This window comes from Manihot esculenta, chromosome 4 (genome assembly GCF_001659605.2).
Source record: "Manihot esculenta cultivar AM560-2 chromosome 4, M.esculenta_v8, whole genome shotgun sequence".
Classification (NCBI taxonomy): domain Eukaryota; kingdom Viridiplantae; phylum Streptophyta; class Magnoliopsida; order Malpighiales; family Euphorbiaceae; genus Manihot; species Manihot esculenta.
Genome location: NC_035164.2, coordinates 3,144,406 through 3,157,912, shown reverse-complemented (window position 1 = coordinate 3,157,912; position 13,507 = coordinate 3,144,406). Strand labels below are relative to the sequence as shown.

Sequence of the window (13,507 nt, the reverse complement as noted above, 5' to 3'; positions counted from 1 at the left end):
TGCGTCGCTGTCGTTTAAATATTATTTTCTTCCTCTTTCTGCCCTTTGATTTTCCTTTATTTACGATATTATCCCCCCCGACTCCGAGTTGGGACAGCTTCTCAGTTTGTGGATTCTCTCCGGTTTACGAATCATCTGTGGCAACTGACACGTGGATGGTTTTGAAATCCTACGGTTGATGTTGGTTTTTTGTGGTCTTCATTTTTGGCCTTTAGATTTGTACCCGACTCTTTATCAGTGGGCCACCTGGTGAGATCTAAGATCCACGTGTGCTGCCTTTTTGAATCGAATGGCTGATATTAATTTGCATATTTTAATTTTAATTTTTTGTATATTTCCATCTGCATATAATGGGTTTTGAGAAAACTAACAACTAACCTTCCTAATAATCAAAATTTTGATGATAATTTAGAAGAAAATCTAATTATAATTTTTTAAGAAATTTTAAATTTAAATTTAGAATTAAAAACCCATATTATGTATATAAATAGAAAGTTTAATTATGACTGTACTATGCCAAATTAATCTAATTATTTATATTCTATAAACTAAATAAATAAAATAATAAATCACTGAAAACTATATATACCTAAAATTATACAATTATTTAAAAAATATTATAAAGAAGAAAATAAATTGAATAATAATATTATTTCCGGTTACATATTAATCGATCCGCTCACACATTATATATGGATTATTTATTATATTATTTTTAATAATATAATTTATTATTTATTTATTGTTATATTCTGTAATAATAAAATAAAATTTTATTAACAAAATATATACTTAAATTGATTACATATATACTATAGAAAGTACGAGATTTTAATAATTCACTATTTTTTAATTCAGTTTAAATTTTATTTAAACATATATTATTTTGAGCTACGTGTTATATATATATATAATTAGTAGAATTTTATAATGAATTAAATTATTAACTTAAAATTTTAATAAATATAATAAAAAGATTTTTAGGTAACTTTTTTTAATGGGTTAAGATTGTAGCAGTTGATATAATTTTTTTTAATTAAATTTCATACTAATTTTTTACTCTTAATGCCATGTGTCTGTGTGTATATAAATATGAGAGCTTTACATTTTATTATTTATATAAAGTATTTCCTTTTTTTTAACGTGCAAAAGATTTGCATTTCTAAGATTCAATAGACTAAAACATATACAAAATGCGAGATTAAGCTAAATCAAGAAATGCAATAAACAATCAAATCAACTACAAATTAAATCCAAGTGCATACTCAGAATAAATAGTTTTAAAATGAAATTGTAGCAATCGACCAGACTATTATATTCTGTACACAACTCCATCAAACCACTGTTTCAGAATCATAATATTGAATAGGTCAGAAAAATAATCAATAAGCAGCACGATCGATAAGCGGCAAGAACTAAATACGGCACTATAATCACTACAGGAAAAATAATAAAAAGCAAGCGAAAAGTATGCATGCAACACAAGAGAATTCAAAAAACAATATCGGACAGAGATGGCTTTGAAGAGTTAACACAGCGGAGGAGGCATCATAAACCCAGTCAATCATCGGCTTATGGAAATATTATCAGAGTGGCGCGGTTCCGAGCGGCGAACCCCTAATAACATAAAACTCTTGAAATAAATGAAAACCACAAGTTTGATTTTAATAATTACAAAAACTAAATTGAATCGAATAAGTGAGATAACTAAATTGAATCGAATCATAATATTTCATTTGGATTCAATTTGAAAATCGACTTCACATCAAATCCATAATATTTTGATACCAAATTCATATTCAATTAAAAATACAAATGTAATCCTATGAATTTTATCGAACAATACTCAAATAACGATGTCAATTCTTTATATAAATCGAACAGATTACAAATCATAATATTTGCCAACATTTGTACAAATTAAATGAAAAAATTCATTCAAGTATAAATGCTTCTTTGAAAAATTTCATTTAAGGGGACTCAAACATCAATTAATTGCCCACTTTTATACATTTCAATCAAAACTATATACAAATCATATTCTTTTTTTAAAAAAAAAAAAAGCTTATATATGAAACTTTCTCTTTGAATAGAATATCATATAGAGCAAAACATTATCTCATAACACGAAAAAAAGTGAAGCAAGTGAGTCTTTGAGGTTGAGCTCTCGAATTGACTATTATCTCAAATCTTAATCAAGTCATAAATTAAGTATCATAATCAATCTAAAAATCTCATCCACTTGAGACTAAAGTGAGAAAAAAAAAAGGCATGGATGACCATCACATTCACCTAATATGGCTTATCACAATCAAGGGCTTCAAGGACCATTGGCTTCATCTATGGAGAAATTGATCATGACCGAAACTAGTTTGTGAATGTATGAAGGCGTGTGGAAGAAAGGAGAGTAAGGATGGTTGCAAAATAGAAATGGAACTGAAACTAGTTTGTGAATACATGAAGCTGCGTGGAAGAAATGAGAGTAAGGATGGTTGCAAAGTAGAAATGAAAAAGATACACTAGGTGAGTAAGAGTTGTATAAAAAAGAGAAGAATAAGGGATAGTAGAGTTTTGATTAAAGAAAAGAAAGAACATATACTAAGAAATAAATAGCTCAAGTGACCCATTAAGGGCCAAAAATCTTAATTAATTACTAAGCTATACACGGGAAATATGCATTGCATTTCTAATATTTCATTATATTCGTCCGTTCAATTTTACAGATTTTTTAAAATTAAAATCGAATTTAATAGAACAAATCAATAATTATTGAATTTAAAACTAAATGGAATTAATTTATTATATAAATTGAATTAGTAAATTAAATTGATTCGATCAGTTTTTGTTGTTTAAACAGAATAATGATCACCTTTAAATATGAAAAAAAATTTAAAAATTTTAATATTTATATCTCGATAGAGGAGAGAATAAAATTCATAGCAGGACAAGAAAAGCCTTTAGGAAAACTTCCAACCCAAGCGAAAGAACCTACAAACATGAAAGAGAAAAGGTGGACAAAACTCATAAAATTTAGAGAATGAGCTAAAAGATATAGTATTTGTTGCCATTTGGTAATACATATATGTAAGATAACATGAATATATATAGAAATATTTATTATTTAGTTTCTATAATATATGGAAATTGATTAATTAATCTTTCAATTTTTAAAAATATATTAAAATATTTTTAAATTATTAAAAAATATACTAATTATGAATTTAGTTAGTTTTAATCCATTGAATATTTTACTATTTAATTCATGTGGTATAAAAAAAATTAATTAGTTAATTTTTAAGTTTTATAAAAATATATATTAATTAATTTTTGCATATTAAATGTATTTTATATATTTTACAACACTTACCGGCTAAAATTAATAAAATTAATTCTACAATTTGAATTTTTATTAGTTTTAATAAAATTCATATCAATAAGAAAATATAATAATTTAATATTGTTTATTGTATTGTTATCTTAAATCTTTTAATTGTTCACCCTCTTTTTCACTTATACTATTTAATTTGATTGTTACAAATTTTATGACTTGTTTGTTTGCGGAATATAATTTATATTTATAAAAAATATTTTCCGTCAACGTGATAATTTATTTTTTGTTATTTATTTTTAATTTGAAAAAAAATTTATTAATAATTTTATATATAGAGATTTTAATAAAAAAGTGAAAAATAACCTTTTCTTTTACAGTGAAAATAATGATTTACTTTTTTTACTAAAAAAATATTTTCAATTAATTAAATTTTTAAATGTTTCGAATACCAGAAATTATAAAAAATATTTTTTTGAAGAAAAATATTTTTCACAAAATAAATAAAGTCTAATATGTGATTTTTTAATTATTTTAATATTATAAAAAATTATTTTAGTATTCACATTTATATAATGTTTTATTATATATTTATATTTATATATTTTACAAAAATTATTATTTTTATTTGATTAAAAAATCCACAAAATGATATAATGTGTGTTAAAACAGTATCTAAGAATTCGCATTTTCCTCCAAAATTTATAACAGAATAAATTCTTATGATTGGTGAATTTTAAGATCATTAATTTTCAAAATTATATAAATATCACATGCATAAATAACATAATCTGCACGTTTTTATTTTAAAATATCTTAAATTCAATGTTTGTATAATCCAACTTTATAATTTATATTAAAAAAATTATTAATCATATTAAATATTTATATTATTTAATTATTATAATTTTAATTATATGTATTATTAGATAAATATTAATATTATGTCTGACCTAATATATATTTTTATTTTTAAAATTTATTTTATTAATTATAATTATATATTAAAAAAATTACTTCACTTCAAATTAATTTTGATTCAAACTTATATCTTTATTTAATTTACACATTATTTTCTAAATTTAATAGTATTTTTTCAATTATTTTATACCATAATTAATTAAAGTTGTTATTATATAATTAATTAATTTGCATAGAAAATAATAATTTAAAAAATATAATTATATATAATTATATTATTTTTTTATTAATTTAGTGGTAAGTACATTAAATTAGAAAAGTCTCAGATGCTACTCTCCAATCCACATTTAAAAAAAAAAATATTATTTTAATAATTTTTTAAATTTAAAATCTATAATATTTTAATTTGTATTTTATAAATTATAAAAAATTAACGCTTTAAATATAAATATAATAAAATATTTATGTAAATAATAGAATAAAATATTTTTTTAATTAATAATAATGTTACTAAATTAATATAATTTTATTATTTTAATTTATATAAAAAATATATATATTTATATAGTTAAAAATCAATTTTTATTACTTTATAAAATAACTATGATTTTCCATATATTTATAATATAAAACATATTAATTCTGTAAAATCTTTTTTTTTTTTTTTGAATTGCAAAAAAATCCAACTTGTTTTCCTACGAAAATAAATTTTACTTTATTTTTATACCAGGTAGCCGTAGAAACACCCTAAATTTATGGATTATCGTGAATAAAAGTGGGTCCCAAGGGCTGATGCGCATAGACTAATTTTCATCAGATTTGATTTTTTTTAGTATATATAAATAAATAAATAAATGATGTATTATAAATTTATTTATGAATTAATAATTCCATTCAAATGATTTTTGGATTTATTTTTTCACTGTTCTTATAAAAAAATTAAAAATTTAGAAAAAAAATTTATTAATTTTAAATTTTTTAAAAATTAAACTGTTCAACTCAAAATCATCTGAATTTATTGTAGTTTTTTTTATTTTACAATAATAATAAAAAATTTGAGATTTCGTTCACATCGTTTGACTGAATTATTTTAATATTTTGGTTTTGATATCTTGTTGAACAGAATACATCAAATTTAAAATTCAACTAAATCAAAATTTCAAAATAATTAAATTAAATTTCCAAAAAATGTCCACCCTTGCTCATAATAGTCAAAAAATAAATATTATTTTTTATATTCTACCACACGCATCATAATATTATTTTTTTATGTAGATTAAAACTAAAATTATTCATGCGGGATTGATCCTTCATATAAATTTAATATTTAGTTTTTTTTAAGATAAAAAAATGTTGAATCACTTATTTAATATTATGCATATGGTTATTTATTATATTTAAAATTTATTTTTTAATTCATATCTATAATTTATTAATTCTATTGATTAAAAAAAACCTTATTCAATATGAAATACCATATTATTGATATAATGAAAATACAAATATATATATTGATTATTACGAATATTATTGCTTCCCAAATGCATGTAAGAATGGGCCAATTGATACCCAATGCCAAGGGCCTAGGCTAGTTCTCGTTGGGGCCTGGCCTCCACCCAAATGGGTTCTCGTCAGTGTGTGTTTGATCCTTGTGAAACCTTAAACCAGCCAAGATCATGGCCCTTAATACTCACTCATGACTAGAGGAGAGGCCACAACTAGAGACCCAAGGCTTCCAGACAAGCAATTAGCACTTAGAAGAAGAAACAGTGCATAAAGATTCAGCACTAGATAGGAGGAAAGCCATCATCCTCACCAACTCTTGACACAAGGAAGCCACCATATTCCAGGAAGTCGCCAGCATAGGGTTGGTGGAGATGTGCTCTTTGATTATTCCTTTGCGCCTTACGAGGCACTGCCTCTTTTTCTTACTAGGATATAGCTACGAAAGATGTATCCTCTTCTAAAAGCCTTAGTTGCTAGGACACCACGAAATTAAAAAAAATAAAATATTCACACTCAACTTGATGGAATTATAAATTTTTATATTATTTTTAAGAAATCTCTTAAAATATTTTTTAATAATTAATAAAATTTAATGTTTTTAAAATGAATATAATTAAAAAGTTAATAAAATTTTATATTTTTTAATATGTATAAAAAGTAAATAAATAAATAATATATCAAAAAGATTTAAAATACTAAATAATTTAATATAGACTGAATTTTATTAAAGATAAAATTAATATAAATTAATTTACTTTATTGGATTATTAAGAAATTAAACCTTTTCTTTTTTAAATGGGTGACAATGATACCTACTTCTCCTTTGGAATTTTGTTTTTGTTTTTGGAATGGCGTTAATTTATTCACAATTATCAATGTATTGTTTAATAGATTAATATAATATAGTTTTATTTTATTTTTAATAAATTTTTTAAAATATATTTTAATATTTAATAAAATTTAATATTTTTTATAGTAACAAATCAATTCAAAATAATTTCGGTAAATTAGCATGTGAATTTGTCCATAAATCATGAATTAGCACGTGATTTTTTTTTTCCTTTAGTAAAGTTGATTTTCCATATTTGACCAAATGATTAAAAATTAAATTTATTCATTAACTATATAACAAGGCTTAGAAATATTAAATTTCACATTATAATTTAAATTTATTTTTAAAATGTTATTAAAAATAAGATTATTATTTATAAGAATTTAAAAGTATGAATTGCCCTCTTTTCAAATAATTTAAAATTATTTAATCTATTAATAATAATTAAAAAATAAATTAATCTTTATTATATAATTTAATGGCAAATTTGACTTTTCATTCGTATTAACTAATTTATCCACAAATTTAATTTTGCGTCACTTTGTCTTTTGGTGAAAATTTCAAAGGGCAAAGTGTTATTTTATCCAATTGTTTAATCTCTGTCTGAAAAATCTTTCCATGTTTTAATTTTATCTTAAAAAGGAATGAAAATTTCTCTTAAAATCAATAGAAAGGCTGACGTTCATTTAGAAGTAAGTATACGGTTAATTGAATCGAATTAAGAATTTATAGATTTATATTAATTAAATCAAATTAAATTAATATATTAAAATATAATATTTTTATTTATAAAAATAATAAATAATTTTTTATTAATAAAATTATAATTAATTATTTCATTTAATTTAATTATAAACCTAATTAAAATAATAATTAAAAATCAAAATATTTAAAATTTATTAACCAATAACTGAATTGAATCAAAATATATCCAATAAAATAATTAATTTTCATAATTCAAACCTCCATATTAGTCCATGTTCAATGCACCATCCATGGCCCCATAATTCTTCTACGAGGTTTCCTATTAGGCTACCCATTTGGTGACAAAACAAAAAAAAGTAATGTGAATGGGTAAAGATGCCCTGGAAATTTAGCAATTCCACCATAATAATTCTAATTCAATAGACATTCTTTTAATTCAATTTTAATTATTTAATTTTAATATTGAATTCTTTAAAATTAAACTGAATTTTGATTTAATATTTAAAATAAAATAAAATACAATAAAATAAATATTTTGATCCAAAATTATTAGTAATCTTGTTTAAAATATTTTTTATAGTGATATGGTGATCGGTCAAAATAAGTTACTAATTATTTTTTATATAGGTGAGTTGGATTGAGATTTTAAACTTCTAATTGATTTGGTTTAATTTAAAAATTGAAAATTAAAATTTTAGTATTCGTAAAAATTGAATTAAATTGATTTTAAATAAAAATTGAATCAAATCAAATTGATTCGATTTGATTTAATCGATTGAATTTTTTAATGAATTTTTTATTTTTTATATATTATTTTTAATATTTTAAAATTTAATTGAGGTATTTCAAATTTAATATTTTTATATTATAAAAATAATATATTATTATCATTAATTAGTTGAATTCAAATTTTTTAATTTTTTCTCGCTAAAACTAAATTGACAATATAAATTTTTTAAATAAAAAATTCAATTGAATCATCGATTTTTTCTGATTAAAACTAAATCGATAATATACATTTTTTAAATTAAAAATTCAATTGAATCAAAATAAATAAAAAATCAAATCAAAATTTTTAAATTAAATTTTTTTTAATTTAAACAGAATGCTGCTTATCTCTGCATATACTATAACTTTTAATTAAATGTAACAAAAAAAATCTTAAACACATACCCATCAAGAACCATATAAAAAATTTGCCTAATTAATGAACTAAAAACTAATCGGTTCTGTTATGGTTAATTAAAATCAAACTAGATTAGATTAAAATGAAATTCCAACTGAAATTTTAGAGATTTATACAGATTATTAAAATCCATTCATTGATTAGGTATATATAAAACGATTTTAATATTATGTAGTTTTAAAATAATTTATTGTAAGCAATCATAGATTTAATTCGATGATAAGTGTATTTGAATAAATCTGAGATATCTCATATTCTAATAATTCAATTCTCCAATATCCATTTTAAAAAAAAAAATTTATGGTAAATTCACTAATAGATTCAAACGGTTCGATTCATACAGACTCAAGCCTCAAATTCAAATAAGCCAATTCAATCCCTATTTCCCTCCATATTTATAAGCGAATTCAATCCCTATTTCCCTCCATATTTATTTTTACTTTTGGATTTTTGTGCTTTATGGCAATAATTGCTTGGCTTTTTCAATATTTTCATTCTTGGAAAACTAATTTAGAGCGAGCATTCCTAATCATGTGGGGGCCTTTATGGACAATTTTTTTAGTTTCTTAGCTTAGAATTTATTGTCTTTGCCATTTGAATTCAAAAATTCTGCAAAATATTCTGTTTAAATTCATCCCTTTAATTTCTAGTTTGATAATGCCCTTTTGTTTTTTCTCCAAGCTTGAAGGTCTTCATGTATCTATCTATTTTATTGAAAATATTTATTAAATAAAAATAAGTAAATATATTTTAAAATAACATGGCCATTATTTTTTATGATTAAAATAAATTAAAAGTATAATAATTTTTCAAGATTTTTTAAAAAATTAATATTAATAAATTCAATTAAAATAAGTATAAAATTTTTCCATAAACATAAGCATGTGATATGATTCCATGGTATGTTAATAATTGGTAATATATGTCAATTTTTTAATAAAAACAAAAAAAAAAAGAGAAAAATTAATTATTTTATTAACAACCTTCTTTTTTTAATCAATTGGGCGTGTATGTATGTGGCACAAACTCGGGGATGAGTGCGTTGCCTAGTTGCAAGTTTATCATCCCAAAGAACGGTCAGTCAAGGTTTGCGATTCCACGTGGTTGTTTTCTATTGGCAGTTGATTAGTTTAAAATAATCAAAATGGGGTCCTTGAGCATGCCGTTTGCCTCCGTGGATCAATCAGATCAGGAGGGTGAGGGAAAATACTGTGCTTTCCTAGGTGATGTTATGATAGCTCAGCATGGAATCTTCCGTTAAGAAATGCATTCACACGTGTAAATGGAAATAGTAATCGTGTTTTAAAACTTACCATCCGCATTGATCTAATCTTAACCGTCCATTTTCAGAACTGTTTACAGCCGCCCGATCAATTAACATCCAACGGCATAAGATAAAGGTACTATAGCCATTTTCATCCTCTAAATCCCCTATATATCGTTCCGGCTCCCCACCCTTCATTTTCATCTCATAAGCTTGTGCTTACCTCGTGGCAGCCACGCGCTAGTGTTCTAATTCTCTCGCTCCAGTTTCTAAAAGCTCAGGTCAATTTCAATCTTCTTTCTCTGTTATCTTTGAAATTTTCAGCTTTTGATCGCCTATGCCTCGATTTTTGGGGTCATATACTGTATCTGGTTTGATGCATAGCTTGGTAGATCTGTTTCAGATATGCGGAAAAGCATTTGCTTGATTGATATTTAGATCGGTGTTTTTCTTTGGTTTTCCGATTAGCGATCTGATCTTGAAGTGTTTGTGTTGCTTTTGGCAGAATCGCAGAAGGAAAAATGCCGAAGAACTACCCAAAAGTTAGTGAAGAGTACCAGAAAGCCATTGATAAGGCCAGGAGGAAGCTCAGAGGTTTCATCGCTGAGAAAGGCTGCGCTCCTCTCATGCTCCGTATCGCGTATGTTATTTCTTTCTTTCTATTTCTCTTCGGGCATATGATTTTTGTATGCGAGATATTTTGTGGTAATATGTTACGGTGGTGTGCAGATGGCACTCAGCTGGAACTTACGACGTGAAGACGAACACTGGAGGTCCTTTTGGAACCATGAGGCACGCAGCGGAGCAGGGTCATGCTGCTAACAATGGGTTAGATATTGCTGTTAGACTCCTTGAGCCCATCAAGGAGCAGTTCCCTATCCTCTCCTACGCCGACTTCTATCAGGCATGTCATGATACAACTATATGAATTTACGATCGGTTCCTCACTAATTGATTTACTGGTCATTTTGTTGATTTCTGATTTGATGTCGATATGTGTAGCTCGCTGGTGTTGTTGCCGTTGAGATCACTGGTGGGCCTGATATCCCATTCCACCCAGGAAGAGAGGTCAGTCTACTGCTCTAGTCTTTGAGGAAAAAAAAAAGTCTACTGCTCTAGTGGGTGTCCTTTTATTAATATAGATTTCCATTTATGCCCCCTTTGTCTTTAATATAATTTTTGCCGAATAATGATGTCGAGAAAGAAAGAAAAACTTGCTTCGACTAGGTCTACCATGTGGTATAGAGTATATAAAGTTTCACTATTATTTAAGTGGTCCACCTCACCTGTCTAGATAAGACATGTAAAGCTGTAAAATAATCCCTGTGATTTGGCTTTTTTGACGTACTGAAAACTGCTTTATTTAAATGGACAAATAATTACAACTCTAAAACCACAAGAAAGTACTCTCATTTTCTCAATAAAATCTACACTAAAACTTACATCGTAATCCTAAGCCCCTTGTGTGTTTGATTATCATTTTTCTTGAATTTCTGCATAGGTGCCTGCTTGGCAGTGCACGAGGTTATATGTTCAAACCATGTCAGTCCCCCCACCCTTCAAGAATTTCTGTAGTACCCCCAAAAAAATCCTGTATTGATTTTCTGTAGAGTTCTTTAAATTCCTCAGTGTGTGTGGGCGCCCGGGGGGGGGGGGGGGCGTGCACGTGTGTGGATTTTACTTTTTCAGCCGGTATTAACGGTGACCCTTGCTGTCTCAGGACAAGCCTGAACCGCCTCCAGAAGGTCGTCTCCCTAATGCTACTAAAGGTTAGCTTCTTCCACAATTGTATCATTGAAATTTAGAAGCTTGTCTGCGTTTTGTTTGTATACGAGGTTTGTTCCTAAGTTGAGAATCATTGTTTCAGGTGCTGATCACTTGAGAGAGGTCTTTGGGAAAACCATGGGTCTCACCGACAAGGATATTGTTGTCCTTTCTGGTGGCCACACCTTGGTTAGTGTTGAATTTTGAATTTAACTGATCTTATTGTTAATAATTAATAAATTTCTGACGTTTTTCACTGATTCCTACTAATTGTCTTGATGGGGATGACAATTGTAGGGAAGGTGCCACAAGGAACGCTCTGGTTTTGAAGGTCCCTGGACTCCTAATCCTCTCATCTTTGACAATTCCTTCTTCCAGTGAGTTGTCTATCTTGTTTGCTGGCATACTTATTCTGCCAACAGTAGCTAGACAAATTTTGTTGTTTACATTTGATGTAACTGACACTGCATTTCAAATATGTTTAGGGTGCTCTTGGACGAACCGACAGAAGATCTTCTACAATTGCCGACTGACAGTGTTCTTGTCACGGATCCTGTCTTCCGCCCATATGTTGAAAAATATGCTGCTGTGTGTATCCTTATTTTACAACCGAGTTCATGTTTGATAATTGGTAATAATTGCTGGGGTGCTGATAATTATCTCCATCTCCGAATGCAGGATGAAGAGGCATTCTTTGCTGATTATGCTGAGTCCCATATGAAGCTCTCTGAGCTCGGGTAACTTCAATTCTCAATCCTGCATTGTTCTGTTAATTTTAGGACTCCTTTTTCACTGGGCTCATCATGTGTACTGTTTTGCAGATTTGCTGAGGCGTAAGCTGTAGAGGATGGTGCTGACAGACACCCTCCTGCGTGCCTTTTTCAGTTGTTAAGTGTTTTCCATTAGTTGAGAAACTTGGTTTTAGGCACTTGGTTTGGTTGATGGAATAGATGGTTGTTGCTTCTTTTGTTGAATGTGATGATGGTCGGAAGTTGTATAATTTTGATGCTTTTCCTTCATGATTAAAATAACAGCAGTTCTTTAAAAACTGTGCATGTAATTCTGTTTCCCATCCTCCTCGCCCGATCTTCTGCATTTTGAAATCTCCATGGTTGGTGAATTAAATTTTCTAACGATTAAAAAACTTTCAATAATGGGTTAATAAGGCTTTTTTTGAAAACATCTAAATATTTTTTTCTTTCAAATAATAAAAAATTATTAAAATCTAAAAACGATGAAAAATGTCTCATAAAATTTTACTTTTTTTTTTCATTGAAAACTCGTCGGCAATTAGCCGCCAAGCTCAGCGACGCGGGCTCATGATCCAAATGTGAGCTGTAAAATTATGGGACCTAGCCAAGGCCCAAAAGGTTGGACTCCACCGGCGAAGGCGGCGACTATTTTCTGGTTCCCCCGTTCCAAGTCAGGAGTAAATCCTGTAATTCTGGCGAAGACTTGGGTGGCTCTGCCTTAAATCAGGGGGCGCCGCGTGAGGCTGGTTAGAATGCTAGACGGGCTGCTCTAGCTGGACCATCATTTTCTTTTCTTTTTCGTTTTTACATTATTTTGGATTATTTATTGTTTATTAAATTATTTTTACTAATTTTTTAGATAATATAATAAAAAATTATATGACGTTTTTCTTTCAATATAAGGTCAAATAATTTAGTTATTGCTTTGTTATTAAAAATTATGATAAATCCTTCCATTACTGTGAATTTCAATTTCAATTCTAGTTACAAAATTAGCCATTTAATGTTATTTTACGTTCTTAAATTTCATTATATGAAAATATTCCCCTCAGCCCAATTTTTGGAAAAGGAAGAGAAAGGAAAAAAAGAAGAAGTTGATTTTATTATTATTATTAAGGAGATTTATAATATAATTTATAAATATTGCTATTATTAACATGTCAATCTCTGTATTTTTAAAAATCTATTAAAACGTTCTTATGTTTTCTCTCATTCAACGAAATAGTCCTTCCGTCTATTTTTGCCGTTT

The 13,507-nt window shown here is 26.6% G+C and overlaps 1 protein-coding gene across 2 annotated transcripts; it reads left to right on the top strand.

Annotated features, from left to right (window-relative positions):
• Positions 1 to 9,875: 9,875 nt before the first annotated feature.
• On the top strand, positions 9,876 to 12,576 carry LOC110613836 (L-ascorbate peroxidase, cytosolic). 2 transcript variants are annotated; one of them, XM_021755182.2, is made up of 10 exons: positions 9,876 to 10,023; positions 10,248 to 10,382; positions 10,472 to 10,646; positions 10,745 to 10,810; positions 11,463 to 11,511; positions 11,610 to 11,695; positions 11,804 to 11,883; positions 11,992 to 12,094; positions 12,185 to 12,243; positions 12,328 to 12,576. In XM_021755182.2, exons 2-10 carry the CDS (start codon positions 10,264 to 10,266, stop codon positions 12,341 to 12,343), a joined length of 753 nt encoding a protein of 250 aa, XP_021610874.1. In that variant the 5' UTR covers positions 9,876 to 10,023; positions 10,248 to 10,263; the 3' UTR covers positions 12,344 to 12,576. The 2 variants fall into 2 exon arrangements, with proteins under 2 accessions (XP_021610874.1, XP_021610873.1); XM_021755181.2 differs by having other exon boundaries at positions 11,992 to 12,243.
• The last annotated feature ends 931 nt before the right edge of the window (positions 12,577 to 13,507 follow it).

Excerpts from the sequence above, each read along its gene's own strand:
- LOC110613836 (XM_021755181.2), top strand. The coding sequence starts at position 10,264 with ATGCCGAAGAACTACCCAAAAGTTAGTGAAGAGTACCAGAAAGCCATT. Across the intron at positions 10,647-10,744 it reads CCTACGCCGACTTCTATCAG|CTCGCTGGTGTTGTTGCCGT; the intron begins GCATGTCATGAT and ends CGATATGTGTAG. Across the intron at positions 11,884-11,991 it reads TTTGACAATTCCTTCTTCCA|GGTGCTCTTGGACGAACCGA; the intron begins GTGAGTTGTCTA and ends AAATATGTTTAG.